The sequence below is a fragment of the Periophthalmus magnuspinnatus genome, chromosome 24 (assembly GCF_009829125.3).
Source record: "Periophthalmus magnuspinnatus isolate fPerMag1 chromosome 24, fPerMag1.2.pri, whole genome shotgun sequence".
In the NCBI taxonomy this organism is placed as follows: Eukaryota; Metazoa; Chordata; class Actinopteri; order Gobiiformes; family Gobiidae; genus Periophthalmus; species Periophthalmus magnuspinnatus.
In genome coordinates, this window is record NC_047149.1 from 14,613,314 (window position 1) to 14,630,346 (window position 17,033).

At 39.6% G+C, this 17,033-nt stretch overlaps 3 protein-coding genes across 4 annotated transcripts; 1 reads left to right on the forward strand and 2 right to left on the reverse strand.

Annotated features, from left to right (window-relative positions):
- Positions 1–158: 158 nt before the first annotated feature.
- Positions 159–7,592, reverse strand: parp1 (poly (ADP-ribose) polymerase 1). Of its 2 annotated transcripts, none has more exons than XM_033990855.2 (22): positions 7,301–7,521; positions 6,694–6,856; positions 6,481–6,596; positions 6,190–6,404; positions 4,279–4,369; positions 4,069–4,185; positions 3,821–3,997; positions 3,578–3,737; positions 3,331–3,471; positions 3,009–3,248; positions 2,738–2,936; positions 2,454–2,649; positions 2,189–2,317; positions 2,039–2,122; positions 1,817–1,939; positions 1,607–1,735; positions 1,440–1,538; positions 1,197–1,349; positions 990–1,117; positions 848–909; positions 635–749; positions 159–426 (listed from the first exon to the last, which is right to left on the reverse strand). In XM_033990855.2, exons 1-22 carry the CDS (start codon positions 7,421–7,423, stop codon positions 345–347), a joined length of 3,042 nt encoding a protein of 1,013 aa, XP_033846746.1. In that variant the 5' UTR covers positions 7,424–7,521; the 3' UTR covers positions 159–344. The 2 variants fall into 2 exon arrangements, with proteins under 2 accessions (XP_033846746.1, XP_033846745.1); XM_033990854.2 differs by having other exon boundaries at positions 160–426; positions 6,481–6,599; positions 7,301–7,592.
- On the forward strand, positions 5,120–6,040 carry LOC117393140 (adenosine receptor A2a-like). The gene has a single exon (XM_033991335.2). The coding sequence runs from the start codon at positions 5,123–5,125 to the stop codon at positions 6,038–6,040; it is 918 nt and encodes a 305-aa protein (XP_033847226.1). The 5' UTR covers positions 5,120–5,122.
- Positions 7,593–8,423: 831 nt separating the features above from the next.
- Positions 8,424–15,263, reverse strand: si:dkey-206f10.1 (adenylate cyclase type 8). Its single transcript, XM_033991031.2, has 20 exons — positions 15,060–15,263; positions 14,221–14,952; positions 13,990–14,139; positions 13,787–13,917; positions 13,598–13,709; positions 13,297–13,424; positions 13,072–13,230; positions 12,769–12,997; positions 12,517–12,687; positions 12,337–12,437; positions 12,032–12,233; positions 11,852–11,938; positions 10,821–10,981; positions 10,666–10,747; positions 10,425–10,583; positions 10,188–10,334; positions 10,006–10,098; positions 9,795–9,909; positions 9,473–9,675; positions 8,424–8,921 (listed from the first exon to the last, which is right to left on the reverse strand). Exons 1-20 carry the CDS (start codon positions 15,213–15,215, stop codon positions 8,703–8,705), a joined length of 3,537 nt encoding a protein of 1,178 aa, XP_033846922.1. The 5' UTR covers positions 15,216–15,263; the 3' UTR covers positions 8,424–8,702.
- Positions 15,264–17,033: the final 1,770 nt, after the last annotated feature.

The following is a 17,033-nucleotide window of genomic DNA, read 5'->3' on the forward strand; positions in this document are numbered from 1 at the left end:
TATAGCCAAACATACAGTTTCATAAGTAGTATTAATAATCACATTAGAAGCCGTTTTGGCAGAACAGAACTAAATTACACTTAAGAATGAGATTTAACCAAGGCTATTGTTTCTATTGCAATATGTAAAAAAGACTTGGTAGATTTTTTTGTATTAATGTCTTTTTTAGGTATCCAAGTAGACCTACCCAAAGCCAAATTGACACTGCTAACAGCTATAGGTGAATTTATTAAAGTGACTAAATACATTTTCTGAAAACATTGTAACACAGTACAGCTTTTGTTGGAGATCCAAAAGTCGTCTGTGGTGTGTACATTGATGGAGAAAATCTGAACATGGTCTTCTCACCACAGAGATGTTTGGTAGTTAAACTTAATCTTGAGCAGATACTTCAGATTTACTTGTGCTACATCATAAACAATGTATCTGGAGGAGAAATGGTTCAGGAAAAAACATGTATATTCAAACAAAAGGCACATACTTACACATCCATACAGATATAGGCCTACAGTACAAGGATAAAAATCTGTAATTACGATGACTGTATTTATTGCAATATAAACTAAAAAAATCATAATGGCCAATGTGATAACAATTAAAATCTAAATTACATTTATTTAATATGAAAGGATACTCATTGTAGAGCAGACTTGTGTCGTCAATGTTTGTATTGACACCTTTTCCCAAAGGTACTTGTACTCCCTCTAATGAGACAGTAGCATTTGCATCTGGAGCGGTTCTACCCATACCTGGTGGGGGGGGGGGGGAAATAAAATACAGAAGCTTGTAAGTTGTTCTCATTATTACTGTAAAGTTCTATAAAAACATTTACTGAACATTCATCCACCTTTAACGCTGTGTTTTCCCTTTGGCAGTTTTGTAACATGAGCAGCCTTTTTTAGTTCATGCCTGTAATAATGAAGTACATTCATTATCTACTGTCATTGACAAAAAGTAAATTTTATATTTTAACTCGTTTAACTACTGACATGTTTCCAAGGGCAACTTCAGCCAACAGCAAAAGACCTACAGGGTCAGACTGTGATGTGTGACAGTAATTGGCACTTTTCGAGACCATGTCGGCGAAGTATACACCTTTGCCAAACATGTAACCAGTCTGAAAATCAGACAAAAAATTATAACAGATATAAAATTTAATATAAAATGAATATATAACAGAGAAACAAGTCACTTACCACTGGTGCTTCTGGCGGAGCAATACGCAGACCCTGAGACAAGATACCTGCATAATTAGTGGTACGTGAACCATGCCATAGGAGCTGTCGATTGTGTAACTCTTCAAATGGCCGATAGCGCTGGCGTTCACCCTCTCGGTTGATTTTGAAGATCTTAAAAAACAAACAGCATTTTCATATTTAAACTCATACTTTGGTTCACCCATTGTTATATTTATACAAGTTTGACTTTTTCACACTTACTTCTTCCACCTCCAGTGTGTAAGTATTGTGAGTAGCAGCATGTGTGTTCTTGACATATTGCATAATGACTTCTGCCTCTTGTGTAGCTTTGTCAACAACCTACAGAACAGATGAGTCATTATTTTATTTTATTTTCTGATTAAATCCAGTCAATACCTGAAACATACCTCAATCTTTGTTTTAAGTTTTTCATAGTTAATGTCAATGGGATCATTATCATTATCCTGGGCGCCACCCCTCAGCAAACTGTATGCAACTTCAATATCCAATAGATTATCCAACATCTGTACTTTAGCCTGAATGTAACCAAGTTAAAATCATCAGAAACATTTTGCATGCATTTTCCCAACGAAGTAAATAATAAAAATTGCATCTACCTGAATGTAGTCAAGGTTGTTGAGAAGGGGAGGCTTTTTCATTCCAAAGTCATGAGGTATTAGTGTGTAGAAGCGATTAGACAAGTCTAATATCTGAGACTCAGGAACGCTATCTGTTACAGCCTGAAAATAAAAAAAATAAAAAAATTCGGATAGACATTTTTAGAAATTGTTTTGTTATTATGAACAAAAAATAAATTATGAAAAATAACATTGACAGACCTGTTGTACTTCTGTAAGGAGAGCATAAGCACTCTGAATCTGCCTCTTACTCAACTTTCCAAGAGGCATCTTTTGGAGATCAATCTGTGGTGGGGGGGAATGGCTATTTAGTATATTTCCCATGAGCTTTATATTATATTATATATTCACCTCAAATTCCACCATGGCCTTCTTCATACTCTCAACATCAAAAATCATCTTGATCAAGTCTTGAACAGGTTTGGCTAGTTTAGATTTGACCCCAGCTGTAGCAGTCAGCCTCTTGACAGCTTCCTCATCCTAAAAAGTAAAACATATATATATATATATATATATATATATATATATATATATATATATATATATATATATATATATATATATATATATATATTAAACAAAAGTTGTATTATTATTTTTGTATATAGTTATATACCTGTCCGTAATCAATCTCTAATGGATAGAACTTGTTAGGATACTTCGTAAAATTTGAACAACTCCAGTCATTGCCAGTCTTTTCCTTGTACACAACCAGGAAATTGTCCAATGCAGAGTTCTTATCATGGAACTTGTCAAGCTTGTTCCCTCCAATAGTGGTGCCAACTCTGCCCCATGATCTGAAGACCCAGTATCTGAGAAAAGAAATGGTCAAAGTATATAAATGTCTGTCAAACCAACAATTTCTTTGTGTTTAAAAAAGAATGATCATGCATTACTTACCGTTTTTGCACATCATCCTCAAGCAGCTGAAGTTTGTAGTAGGAGTTCATCCCTTTGACAATGTCCACAAGGCCTAACGTTGCACTGTACATTTTCCCCCCCTGCTCCAAGACATGCGCACTGTTCTCCAAACCGGAGTCTGGATCTACAGCTGCTCCTCCTTTCACGGTAAGCTTCATCTTTTTAGATTTGTGTCCACCTGAAATAAAGTAATAAATTACATCCCAACAAGATATTAGCAACCAATTTCAGCCGCCTGCTTCTGTTTTACCTTCCTCCTCCTTGATTTGTCCGGTGCTCTTGCTAGCCACAGCCCCGGACTTTGAGGACACTGTTGCAGCTTTGTTTTCCACTTTCACCTCTGCACCCCAAGGTGAAATGGCATGGATAGAGACCAGTTCTTGGAGGGCTTTCCCGGATGACTTGATATCTGTCAGAAAGTCTTCAGCCACTACACGCACACCAGCATCTCTCACTTCCTCCATCTTTTTGCTCATCTTTTCCACTTCCTCTGCACAACATTGGATTTAAACAAAATTGTTGACTTTGTTAGACTGTTAACTCTAAAAAAATCTGATAAACTGAGTTCTTACTCTTTGTGCTGAGGCAGAGGGAAGCCTTATTAACAGTCCCAGTTATTTTCCCACCAAGCTCCTCTACAGAAATTTTTAAGTCATCCTTGTTTTTGGTCAGTTTGCCAATGGTCAAGAACTTCATACCAGTGAGGGGTTTATCTATGGCAAACAAAAAGAAAATATAAACAATTATACAAATTATGTTCTTATTATGGTATAGAATGTCAACTCTATGTATATAAATTAAGCTATAACAGTTTATAACCTGGTGGTGCCTCCAGCATTGCTTCCATTGGGGCACTGGATGCACTCGCCTTTGGTTCAGCTTTAACGATGGCTGGGGGAGGCGTAGGAGCTTCTTTGGGGAATACTCTATCTTGCTTCTTAAATTTGAATTTCTTAAGGAAAGGAACCTCATGAAATTCCTAAATACATAGCAAGTTAGTAGTTTGAAATAAAATGTAGGAAAAAAAAGAATCATTGACATCATGATTTATAGCAGACCTACCTTGGGAATGATCCAATCACTGCGGGCAGGCGTTTTGGTTTTGAACACACATTTGGTCCACGCTGAGATGTCCCCGGTGCAGTGATATGCATCCCCCTTGAACACCAGCTGGCCTGAGCACTCCTTGCAAGGTTTGAGGGCACCAAAGGCCATCCCATCAGCCAAACGGTCAACCACCTGCAATTGTAAAAAATGTTAAAATGACTCAAACATTGTCTTTGAAAGCTCCTAGCATTTACCAGACTTACATTAGACTCTCCTGATGGAACTTCTTGTCCATTTGCAATCAGAAGCTCCTTCATGTCATTTGCAGAGCAGTTCTTTCTCAGCTTGTCCTTGATGCCCCAAATCAACTGACTTTGATTCTGTTGAGTAACATACATAAACACGAGAGCTGGAGAACACCTATCAAATGTATTCACTGAAAAAAAAAAAAAAAAAAAAAAAAAAAAAAGAACCTTCAGTTGTTCTTCTAGTTTTTTCTTTTCTTCTTCCTCTTCAAGCTTCTGTTTTTTTGATACTCCATCCAACTCATCCCCTTTTCTTTTCCTAAAATGCACAAATGTTAGCCAAACTTTTAATGACCACTTTTGGGAAACTTCGCACTATAAATAAGTTTATTATTTGTTGCTACCTTTGACAACTACATTCATTAAGCGTCATTGGGAAATCATTTAGTAATGGACATCCAGTTAGGCAAGTCTGCACTCGTTTTGCAAGTCTCAGGTGCGTCAATATACTTTATTAGCCTCTTCATTATGAAAGGGTCACTGTAAACACGCAAGGGCGATGATACTCTACTGGGCATAAGTCCACCCTCATTATAACTAATTATTCTACAAAAGCACCTCTGTCAGCAAACCCCTAGAGTGGACTTCCAAAACAAACAAATTTAACTATTGGTCATTGGAGAGAGGGTTTTCTTTAAAAAGGCCAAAGTGGTTTTGACGGTTTGCCATTAGTACTGTATACGCTCTCCCTCTGTATTCCTGGGAACAATCTGGTAAAAATACAGGTGGTGAGTAATTTTTATCAAAAAGTAAAATTAAAATAGGAAATTGCGGTATATGATATAAGTGTTTGTAGGACAAATATGGTTCTCTTATCTTAATTTTTTTTTCATCTTTTTCAGCAATGAATCAAAGCTGCACTTTTCTAAAGCTCCACAGCTTCCAGCCAAAAGAGAAAAAAGATTTACATCATTTTCTGAACTTTTCAAACCATTCTTCAGTGTACATCAGTCACTTTAATGCTACTTCACCTCCTCTTACTGAAGGTATTATTTCCTCAAAAGTGGCATACATGACAGTTGAGCTTGTCATTGCTTTTTTGTCAACAGTGGGCAATTTTCTGGTGTGTGTTGCAGTGGGCATAAACCAAAAGCTACGCACAGTTACCAATTATTTCCTGGTGTCCCTTGCCGTTGCAGACATTGGTGTTGGTTCAATTGCAATCCCATGTGCCATTCTCACAGATATCGGTCTGCCACATCACAACCTTCACCTGTGTCTGCTCATGTTAAGTGTGTTGATGATGTTTACCCAGAGCTCAATCTTTAGCTTACTTGCAGTTGCTGTGGAGCGCTATCTGGCCATTTTAATGCCTTTTTGTTACCAAGTGCTAATGACCCCTCGAAATGCCATCATGGTCATCTTGTCTACGTGGTTGTTAGCGTTCCTCATTGGCCTTATTCCACTCATGGGCTGGCATAAGCCACCTCCAGAGTCAGGCTACTGTTTCTTTATTTCTGTTGTAGACATGACCTATATGGTTTATTTTAACTTTTTTGCCTGTGTGCTTTCACCACTGGTCATCATGTTCTTAATTTATGCCCAAATTTTTGCCACAGCCAAGAGTCAAATGCGACGGATAGCAAGTGTGCACAGCCGAAGAGGAGAGGTTCCAATGACTATCGCAGTAGGGTTTCATAAGGAGATAAAGACAGCCATGCATGTTTTTCTTGTCCTTTTCCTCTTTACAATTTGTTGGATTCCATTGCATATTATCAACTGTTTCTTATTGCTGTGCCCAAACTGCCCTGTTCCTCTAGAGCTGCTCCTCACTGCCATCATTCTGTCACATGCCAACTCCGCAGTCAATCCTTTCCTCTATGCATATACAATGACCACGTTCAGAGACACTTTTAAAGCAATATTTTTATGCTGTCAAACCATAAGAGAGCGAGAGAGAGGACAGAAGTGCAGCAACCTAAAAATATAAAAATCAGCACAAAGACTAAGCTCAAGACCTCATAAATGAATGTCTAAATGAGGGCATAATGAATAACATCTGAATATGTGTACATGTATCACAATTTGAGAAGCACCATCTGTTGAATTATTACTATAACTATATTGCATTCTCCTCACCCATCCGACTTGACAGCAGGGAGCCTCTTATTGAGCTCTGCCTGGTCCTCAGCCCGAAGTGCAGCAAATCCCTTCAGCTGTGCTGCGCTGTACTCAGTCTTGAAGGCCAGTTCTTCTCTGCGGCTCACAAAACAGGCTGTGTGGTACCAGCGGTCAATCAGACCCAGTTGAGGCTTCTCTGGGTCCACGGTTTTCTTCGACACACGGATCTGATCCTGGACATAAACACTGGACATTAGATGAACAGAACAATCTTTCAGAGTATAATGTAATATTTTGATTTTTGCAAACCTTTTCTATTTTCTGCTCACAACCTTTACATGTGCTGCGGTTAGACTTTGCATATTCCACTGCAAAGTCATTGAGTGTTTTCTCTCCTTTGGCACCACTTTTTTTGTCCCCTTTTCCTGCTACAAGGGTCAGTCAATGATCAGTTTTTTTTTTGTACACTTTGTGTGAACAACTATTCAACATTTTGTGTGAAAATCAACAGAGTGAACTAACCTGAGATGGACCCACCACTCTCGATGGCCTTTTTGATCTTCTCCTGATCTTCCCAGCGCAGCCCAGAAAAGCCTCCTATGTCCGCAGTGGAGTGGGCTGCTGCACGCTGCCAGAAGCACGAGAAGTGATGCCAGTGCGGCACCTTCCCGTCAAACATGGGCGACTGCAGCAAAAACAGAAAAGTATAACGATCAACTTTGTGATTGCAATATGATTTATAATTTAGATATAACACGAGGAAATGGAACAGACTTTAAATAATGTTTCATTAGTTGCTTTTTGAAAATGGGATTTTACTGTGAGCAAATAGGCATAAACCTGACACTGTAGTTAGTAATAGAAAATGTAACCACAGTAAAAGATGGTCTTTGCTGAACCAGTGTTTCTTTGTGACTACACAGTGTGAGCAGTGTCAGCCATTTAAATGCTAACGAGGGCCTAAAGCACAATAAGACACAATGAAATGCTACCATCATACTTTATAGCACGTAACACACTTATCATAACTACTAACCGTTCTCGTGCACGAGATAAACCTATTACTGATGTAAGAAGCTAACTCTGCAGCTTCCCATTCAGCTGCGTATTCCAGTCGAAGCGTCCTCACCTGCACCATAATAGCCATCCGCAGAGAGTCTTTAGCTATGTTGTCTTTGCATTTCTTGCACGATGCACGGCCACTTTTAGCATATTCCGCAATGTAAAGCTTGTCCTCTTGTGAGTCAGCCATAGTTTAAAATAACTGAAAAATCAAATGAACTGAGAGTGAGGCGAACTTTCTCCGGATTGAGAGAAGGAACCACAACAATCAATGCTCCCTCACAAAAGCTAAAGCCGCCGCGTGTCTGAGTCTGAGCAGAGTAGAGTGGGAGGAAAAACAGAGCGCTCACTCTGAGCGGTCTAGCGTTCAATCCAGAGGAATAAAAAAACAAAGTGTAAACTGCACATAAGGCTGCTCCGACTGCACCTGCACAAGGCCATCACACAGGCACTGCACAAATAATAGAAACTGTCTTTATGGATTTTGTGTGCCTAGTTTGTTTTTATCCAGTCCGTTCTGATCTAAATCCTTTCATTTGTACTAAACGCCAAAATCACAGTTCGATATTTTGGCAATAATAAAATTGGGATGGACATGAAAATGTATTGCATTATTTTACAGTAATTTTCCACATGCGGCTTTCATCCATGTTTTTCTCTTTAGTACCATGGAAGAAAAGTTATGTTTGATCCGAGGAAGAATGTGTATTCCAGTAACGATCTATGAGCAGCACCGCGAAATACCCGCGCTAGCTTCAGTCAAATGTAATCGAGTGCAGAAAAAAAATCAACCCAGGGTTTGCACTAAAACACTGCAACTGTCCTTTGTGATTATTTATTTTTTTTTCTTTGCTTTTTTTTTTCTTTACTTCGCCCTGTCAATGAACTGAGAATGTTATCTGTTTTTGTTATTGTCTGTCTTGTCATTTTGAAGTTGCGTATAAACGTGTTTCAAACACATGTTGAATAATTGTATTTACTTCACGAGAAAAAAAAACTAACCTTGAAACCTAATGATTTTTTGAAAAAGGAAAATGCACATGAATGAAGTAAAACCTGTTTTACATTTTCTACATTAGTTACACAACAATGGCCCTACGTAAATCGTAATTAATGAGGCAGGCACATAGGTTTCAACTGCTTTATTATATCGCATTACTGAGTGTAAAAGAACAGACCTGTGTATTGTTAGTATCTTAAAACATTAGACCAAAAGAAATACATTATTTGAAATGGGTGTAAAAAAAAGTGCTGCATAGGCCATTGGTAATGAGGCTAGATGAGTTGTATTGAGGTATTTTGTGGTGTTTTGGCTTTCTGAACCATGAAATATTGGCGGCTTCAATGATAACATTGTATCTAAATGGATCATAGCAATAAACAACAAATTGACTGTAATATTGACACAAAAGCTATACCGTTCTATGACAATATATTATTTACAATACAAAATAACAGAATTGACTTTCTCAGCAATGAATACTGGGTGAGGCCAGACCATATCCTCCATTGGTCTCTCTGATTTTCTCTTTTTGTCTGGTTTGAAGAAGACCATACACGACTCCAGCCAATGTCAAGCGCTCAGCTTTTCGATCTCTTCCTGAGCGGCCATACGTTGCGACACTGGCTGTTTTGTGGCGAATGGTGCTGATGAAATACGTACGGACTTTTCCCTGATGCTCACTCACCTACAGACAATAAGGAAATCCTTTATTATGAGTTTTTAAAAAAAAACATTTCCCATCAACATATTCAGACCCTTGACAACTCTTAGGTGAATTTTGATTCTGCCTATAGCTTGAGAGAAGAATTGTAAACAATTATTTATTTCTGTTACATTTAACGTTTTAAATTAGGTGTCAATTTCTTTTAGCTATTTCAATATATTTAGTATTCCCCTACCAATATATTTTTCACTACCTTAACTGTTGTCCAGGGATAGGGTAAAATCACGCTGACGTACATTTAATTAAATTATACCATGTAGGATTACTTATTTTAAACTGTCTGCCTTCTACCACTAGGTGTCACTGTGTCTTTTTGCTTGTGTGCTCCACAAACACCTCGCTTTATATACTGTAATTAGTGATCGTTTTATTTATTGATTGAACATTGGGAGTTTAAATAGTTATATATATATATATATACACACACACACACACACACACCCCCACACACACACACACACACACACACACACACACACACACACACACACACACACAACCACACTACTCACCCCTTTCACAAAGATCTCCCCACGGAGATCCAGGACAAAGCCCCACTCTGCCAGGACTTTGCGGGTCGCCTCAGGGACCTGTATCCGCCCACTGACCCCTGTGCTATCCATCCGGCTGGCCAAGTTAACTGTTGAACCCCAAATGTCATACTGTGGTTTAGTGGCCCCAATCACTCCTGCAATCACTGGTCCATGGGCAATGCCTTTACAAGCAAGAACAATCCTGTTACCTTGGCTTATAGAGGTATAGGGGACAATGTAACACAATAATCAGTATGAATGCATTTTTTGTGTACGTAAGCAGTGAACCACTTTCACTTACCCACACGCAGCTGAAAGTTTTTGTCTGAGTGCCTGTTAATCTCTTTAAGGGTCTCCTCCATTGCTAATGCAAACAAAACAAGCTCACTCAGGTGATTCCACTCCTCCATACTTGTCTGCAACAGAGATTACGTAAAGAGTATGCATGGGAGCAGGGTTTAGGAGATGTACAAAAGGGCAAAGAGAGGCCAGCTTTCTGCATGATTGCTCACCTGTTTGTCTGGAGCTAAGCCAGAGGCAGCCATATAGCAGCTTCCAATGGTCTTGATTTTCTCCACATACTGGAAATAAGACTCTTCCAACAACTTGTCAACAAAAAGGATTGCATTTCATTAGCCTTTTGTATCTCTCATTTGCTATACCAGCACATTAAAAGATAATAGTTCAAGGACACCTCATCAAATCCAGCAATGATTTCATTCAGTAGTCGGAGGCAGTCCACTCCTTCATGTTTAATCTCTTTCTCTTCAAAGTACTCATCAAATCCAGCGATTGAAGCAAACATAACCCCAACTTCATCGTATGACTGAGAGTACAGCTCCTAAATTGAAAGACGTAAGATTAGTCTTTACAGTTAGCCATTTTCTATAGTAGGTTAATGTAGTACAAATCTTTTCTTTTTTCTTCATACTTCATCATTTTTGCTTCGCTCTAGAAAATGCCTTGCTACATGAAACGGGAGGATATTATACAGAAGACATTCATTGTGTTCCCTCAATTCCTTCATGTCCTGTACTTCTTGTTGGGCCTGCAAGCGCCATAGGAAGTCAAGCCTAGCAGTGGCCTCCCACTAAACAGACATGAAATTGTTTACAGACATATCATATTTTCAAACAATTAAGACAAAACTCCATGTGTTAAGATCTCAATACCTGGCGTCCATTATAGTAGACAGCTAAAATAAACATAAGCATGACAAGGACAGATATTCCTTTTCTTCTGACATAGTAAGATCTGAAATTAAAAATATATTGTTATGTTAATTTGGTAACTTTCAAACTAATGTATAGACCAACAGCACATCAACCTCTGCAGCATGTCTTGGTGTGTGAGAGATACAAAGGCCATGTGAATGAGGTAGGAATCAACAGCTACAGCCAGTAATAATACAGCAAGCTTCAGAATGGAATTCAGACGAAGAAAGACGGCACAAGTTACCATGGCAATGACACTGCTGAGCACAAATATCTGTAGAAACACAAAAAATGAGTAGATGCATTTGATGACAAAACTCATAATGGTAAATGTACAATGAACACTGCTGGCCCTGTACATGTGTTGTCCATCTCTGGTAATCATGTACAACACTGTAACATAATTACTGGTGGAACATGACCAAGTACACATTTAAGGTATCTGTACTTTACTTAAGTACATTTTACAGTGGATACTTTTTACTTTTCTTCACTACATTTAAGAGCAGGTATCTGTACTTTCTACTCCACTAAATTTTTGAACAGGACTCAAAAGTAAAAGTATTTTTATTACTGTTTGATACCTGCTGAAAAGGCACAGGGTGAATTTTTATCAAGTTCATTAAAAAAACAAAAAAAAACAGCTAGAAAAAAAAATCTATTCCATTGTTTCTGTCAGCACAAATCTTTATCAAAATCAATACATCTGAAGCCTTATAAGACCTCAAAATCTTCATTTTACTTTTTACTCTTTAAGTACATTTTTAAATGGTTGCATTAATACTTTTACTTTTCATTGAGTATTTTCTTTTGCTCCAGTATCTGTACTTTTTCTTAAATAACAAAACTGAGTATATCTTCCACCACTGAACATAATGTAAATGTATTATTTATACTCCGACCATATGCTGTACTGTACATAATAGTAGGCTATATAATACTTTTATAGCCTTACTCGACAAGCACAGCATATTTCTCCACTTTTTTGTATTTTAACCAGTATTAGTAGTAACTAGTATTCCTATTCCTATTCTCATGCTGTTCTTGAACATTGCATTGCAACACTAAAATTTCTCCACTGTGGGCCAAATAAAGGTTATCTTATCGTATTTATGGGAAGTAGAAATCTGATTAGTTTTCTTACTTCAGGGTAGGTACAGACTGTGAGAGGAAGTACTGTTGTTCTGTCTATGGCAACAGTCTCCCCAGGGTCTGTTACAATGCACCATACCTGCATCACATACAAAACAAGACGTTTGCATTACATTTCACATCTATTTTAGCACTAGGCAAATGGACCTGAAGCTCTAAACGACTTGACTACCATGTTAGTAGAGGCAAGGCCAAAGTTGAGAATGAGGGCAGCTACAGTGAGAAGGTTGCGAGCACTGTTGTTCTCATGAATCCAGCAACAGAAATGCTGCAGTGCTACAGGGGTCCACTTAAACTCTTCAGCCAGGGCTAGCAGAAGCAACAGCATGTAGGCAAATAAAAAGACTGAAAACTGGAGCACTGCTGGCAATATCCTGCAGACAGAAAATGCATGTGGCCTCTTAAAATATTTGGAATGGGAAACTAACAGCACTGTGTGGACCTGTATTGTTCTTATTCAGACTGGGGGATCTGTACCTTGGAGCAGGGATGAGAGCCTGAGCTGACATGAGGAACAGCAGCATTATAAAGGAGCACAGTAAGTTGGAGTTGAACATTTCATCTCTCATCTGTGAAAACTGGAGAATGAGAAAAACAAATGTTATAACCAGCTCACTGCATTACTGATGTCATTACAGATATACTATAGGAACTCACTTTTTCCTCAATATTGTTATCCTTGAAGACAAGGGTCAATGGTGTGATATGCTCCTTGTGCATCAGGTCACTACTGCGTACTTCTATAGCATGTTTGATACGTTTGTTTATTTCTTTAGAGGTGGATTGCCAGATGTTGGTTAGTGATCCATTTGTAAAAGAGGCCAGTATCTGTATTATATAATGCAAATTGAATGACATTAGAAGATCGCGGTTTAATTCAGTGGAGTTCAGAACTCACTTATCACCTACACTGTTTGTGTCAGTCACTTTTCCAAACGTTGCCTCCGGACTCCAGGTTTTAACAGTCTTTGTGACTTTGGGCTCAGCTTGCATGTTTATATCATCATATTCGGGACAAATAAGAAAGGTTTCAATGTTGTGTTTGCGTAAGAACTCATTCCTCAGTTGGCCATGGCCATCTTCAGTGTTGTACAAACCCTGTAAGCAATCCAATGTTGCTCGAGAGATGTGGATTCGTCTGGGACATTCATGAAAAGTGTTTAGTGACAAAATACAGCATGATGCAAAAATACAGAAAGTAACTTATCTTACCCTGGTACACCTCCAGCCTCAAGCATATTGGCAATACCAACATCCCAAGACCAGACATCAAACTGCCATTTTTGTAAGCCAAGAACACCACATAGGACAGACCCCGAGTGGATCCCAATCCTCATATCCATGTTTAAGTTCATCCGTTTCCGTAAATGCCTAATATAGGATAATAAAATGTATTATTTATAGCTTTTGACATTTCAAGGAACAAAAATAACTGACCGAATAGTGCTGATCATAGCCAACCCCATCTCAACACAATGTTGAGCATGTGCCTGTTGTGGCTCAGGGACCCCAGACACACAGTAATAACAGTCTCCAAGTAATTTAATCCTCATACAATGATGCTCCTGAGAGGGACACACAAGTAAGATTAATTGCTTTTAGATATTTTTTGAAATGCAACAGCACAGTAGGGTTGTCATAATAATAATAATGATGATAATCAGTAATTGTATCATTGTATCAATAATATTAAATTGAGAAATTTTAGTATTCATATGTAGGTATGATAGATTCTCACCTCTGCCAAATGGTCAAAGCGTCCAAAGAGATCATTTAACAAGCGAACTAGATCTTGTGCCAACAAGTTCATGGAAAGAAGTGTAAAATTCTTGATATCCGCAAAAAGAATACTGAAATAAGAGATTTTGTTTGTTAGTGATATGGAGGTGCCAAAGAGATGCTATCTCTACATGAAAACAGAATGTACCTGACATCTCTATATTGGTGAATGCTAATTTTGTGAACCTCTTGAGACAAGAGATCATCTTCCAGAGTGTTCATATCAGAAATCATCTCCAAGGCAACAAATCGAGGCAGGATAGATGTCACCAGCCGCTCCTGTGTTGTCCCCAAAAACAATTTTTTGGAACAGTATCATCATTATAAAACTGAATGCCCTATATTCTCTACCTGTCTTTGGTTCTCTTGTTCTAATTTGAGGCGCCCCTCAATGCAGCGGCGTGTCTCAAGGAAAACCTGTCTCTGCGCATGATCTGTCAAGTAGTGAATGAACAAGCCAGCTGTGTTCATGCCCAAGTAAAGCAGGCCTTTGGCAAATACCTGCATTCAAGAATAAATAAACAAAATTTAGTCAACAACAACAGTAACAGTACAGTATTGCTGTATTGGAGTGATTCACACCTGTCTTATGAGGACAGCATCACTGTATGAACGGGTCATCTCCACCACAAGGTGCAGCACTGAGGTGAGGCAGCCAGCGCACATGGCCCACAGCAGCGGTAATGGTAGCAGTGTGTAAGTAGCAAAAAGTGAGAACAAGACATACCAGGAGGGGTCTTTCTCCAGTCCATAACCCAGTCCTCCCAGCACCTGTGTGGTTTGTGATAACCAACAAGCTACACCAGCATAGTGAAGCCATGTTGGAGACATGGAGCGTTTGCATAATAAAACCACTGTACACAGGGCTAAAGCTAAAATCAAAAAAAGACTTGTAAGGCAGCCATGTAAAGCATCTGGAGTTTCCTCAGGGGCAAGGGCAAGATACAGAACTAAAACATGAAGCTTGGCCACAGCATCAATGACACTTGTGATTGCAAGAGAGTTACGTCTTTGGTGACAAGAGTGTTGCTGGTAAAGTTTCTCCATGTCACGAGATTTGAAAGTGTGTCTTAATGTGGGTATATACACCCCACGAACAGTCCAGCCCCATCGAACAAAGAAGTCCGCGTCACTGGCATAGTCATGGAAGGCTCCTCCAACACTGTTGGTAGTAGAGCCTCGCTGGGGGTGCACTCTGAAAGATGATGAGCGCCGCTTTGTTACCCCACGTAAGGACTTACTACGAATCTGACGGTTGATCTCCTGCATGTAGGCATCAGTTACAAATATCTGCCGAGCTGGCTCCACACCCACCTGCAAAAACAAACAAAATTTAATCCAATTAAAGTAAACACATATACTGAATACACTGTTAAAAAAACTTTGAATTTTGTGAAAAACGTGGTTTGCTTCTTGTTGACCTGAGCAGAGAGCTCCTTTTGGACAATGACATGTTTGACAGCCTTTTGCCAGAGCATCTTCTTCCTGCGCAGGCCTGGGGACAGGCTGCTGCTCACATACACCGGCTCACGCAGCTCCATCGCAGAGGTCTGAGTGGTCTCTGCGAAGGTCACCATGACGATGGCCTGAGCTGGCCTCCACTGCTGCTCTCAGTCAGGTATCAGTGATGCCTAGCTGGCAGAAAAAGTATTCAGTGTGTAATTAATTGTGGTATTTTAACAGTGCACCTTTAATATGGCATCGACACTATGAATTGTTTTTCTGGAGGGGGATTTGTTATCTGTTTGTCTCTAAAGATATGCTTTGAATGTTCCAAAATCCATTTTATACCACTTATCCGGGACCCAGTCAGAGGGGCAGAGCAGGGACTCCCAGACTTCCCTCCAGTTTCTCCGGTGAGACCCCAAGGTGCTCCCAGGCCAGCCGAGAGACATAGTCCCTGCAGCGTGACCTGGGTCTTCCCCGGACATGCTGCAGGGACTATGTCTCTCCCGGTGGAACACCTCCCCAGAGAGGAATCCATTAGGCATCTGGGACAGATACCCGAGCCACCTCAGCTAGCCCTTCTTAATGTGGAGGAGCAGTGGCTCTAATCTGAGCTCCTCCTCTGTGACTGATCTCCTCACCTGCGGAGGAAACTCATTTTGACTGCTTGTATTTGTGGTCTTGTCCTTTTGGCCATTACCCAAAGCTCCTGACCATATGTGAGGGTGGGAATATAGACTGACTAGTTAATTGAGAACTTCACCTTTCAACTCCTTCTTTACCCCAACAGTCCAATACAGTGACCATATCGCAGCAGAATCTGCACCGATCTGTCAATCACACGCTCCATCCTTCCCTCACATTTGGAGGAGCTGATTCTCATCCCAGCAGTTTCACACTTGGCTGCAAACCCTCCAAGTGCATGCTGCAGGTCCTGGATCAATTAAACCATCACAACAACATCATCCTGTGGTCCCCTAACCAGACCCCTCGAGTCCCTGACTGTGCCTAAACATTCTGTTCATAAATACAATGAACAGAACTGGTGATGGAAGAGTCCAACATGCACTGAGAACAGGTCTGACTTACCGCTCGCCATGGGAACACAGCTCCTGGTCTGATCATACAGGGACTGGACAGCCCGTAGCAAAGGCCCTAGACCCCATACTCCTGGACAGCACAAGGAATACAATCAAATGTCTTCTCCAGATCCATAAAAGACATGTGGACTGGTTGGGCAAACTCCCATGAACCCTTGAGCACCCAATGGAGAGTGTAGAGTTGGTCCAGAATTCCGCGACCAGGATGAAAACCACACTGCTCCTCCTGAATCTGAGGTTCAACTATCGGTTGGATTCAAAAGTATGGTGTTTAACACCATAATCGAATAAACGCAAGATAAGGTAAAGACTTAGAACCTGGCCTGGTGGTATCACTTGCTTGTCATGCAGGTAGACTTTTAATATGTTTAATAACCCTGGAACATTCTAGGCAAAGCAATAATTTCCAAGGAGAAAAGCAGATGACGAACCCTCCACCAGAAAATGTACAAAGTGCTCCTTTAAAGAAATAGATTTCTGAAGGGGGTCCACGTGTTAGGGTCGTGCGAGACAACAGCTTTCAAACAAATTATCTACAGGCCAGATTTAGATCTGAGCTGGTTACTGCTTTAAGAGTTAAAGTCCTCCAGGTCGGTCACTCAAGCTTGGAAAACTCATAAGATAGCAGCATAGCATTAATTTGTTGTACTTAACTTATCTATTACAGTTGGTGATAATGTTGATTATTAGTATTATAATTGATAAGTAATTAGTATTACCTGTTAAATAAAAAAATACAATAGTTACTACTGCTATAGATTAGAAAAGGAAAGTAATGTTATAAGTAAGTCACATTACATTCTCTCTAACACAATAATTCTAAACTAATTACCTGCATCATTTCTCTTC

Excerpts from the sequence above, each read along its gene's own strand:
- parp1 (XM_033990854.2), bottom strand. The coding sequence starts at position 7,423 with ATGGCTGACTCACAAGAGGACAAGCTTTACATTGCGGAATATGCTAAA. Across the intron at positions 6,600-6,693 it reads GAGTGGTGGGTCCATCTCAG|CAGGAAAAGGGGACAAAAAA; the intron begins GTTAGTTCACTC and ends TGACCCTTGTAG. Across the intron at positions 3,998-4,068 it reads TTCCATCAGGAGAGTCTAAT|GTGGTTGACCGTTTGGCTGA; the intron begins GTAAGTCTGGTA and ends TTACAATTGCAG.
- LOC117393140 (XM_033991335.2), top strand. The coding sequence starts at position 5,123 with ATGACAGTTGAGCTTGTCATTGCTTTTTTGTCAACAGTGGGCAATTTT.
- si:dkey-206f10.1 (XM_033991031.2), bottom strand. The coding sequence starts at position 15,215 with ATGGTGACCTTCGCAGAGACCACTCAGACCTCTGCGATGGAGCTGCGT. Across the intron at positions 14,953-15,059 it reads AAAAGGAGCTCTCTGCTCAG|GTGGGTGTGGAGCCAGCTCG; the intron begins GTCAACAAGAAG and ends TTGTTTTTGCAG. Across the intron at positions 9,910-10,005 it reads GCTTAGCTCCAGACAAACAG|ACAAGTATGGAGGAGTGGAA; the intron begins GTGAGCAATCAT and ends TCTCTGTTGCAG.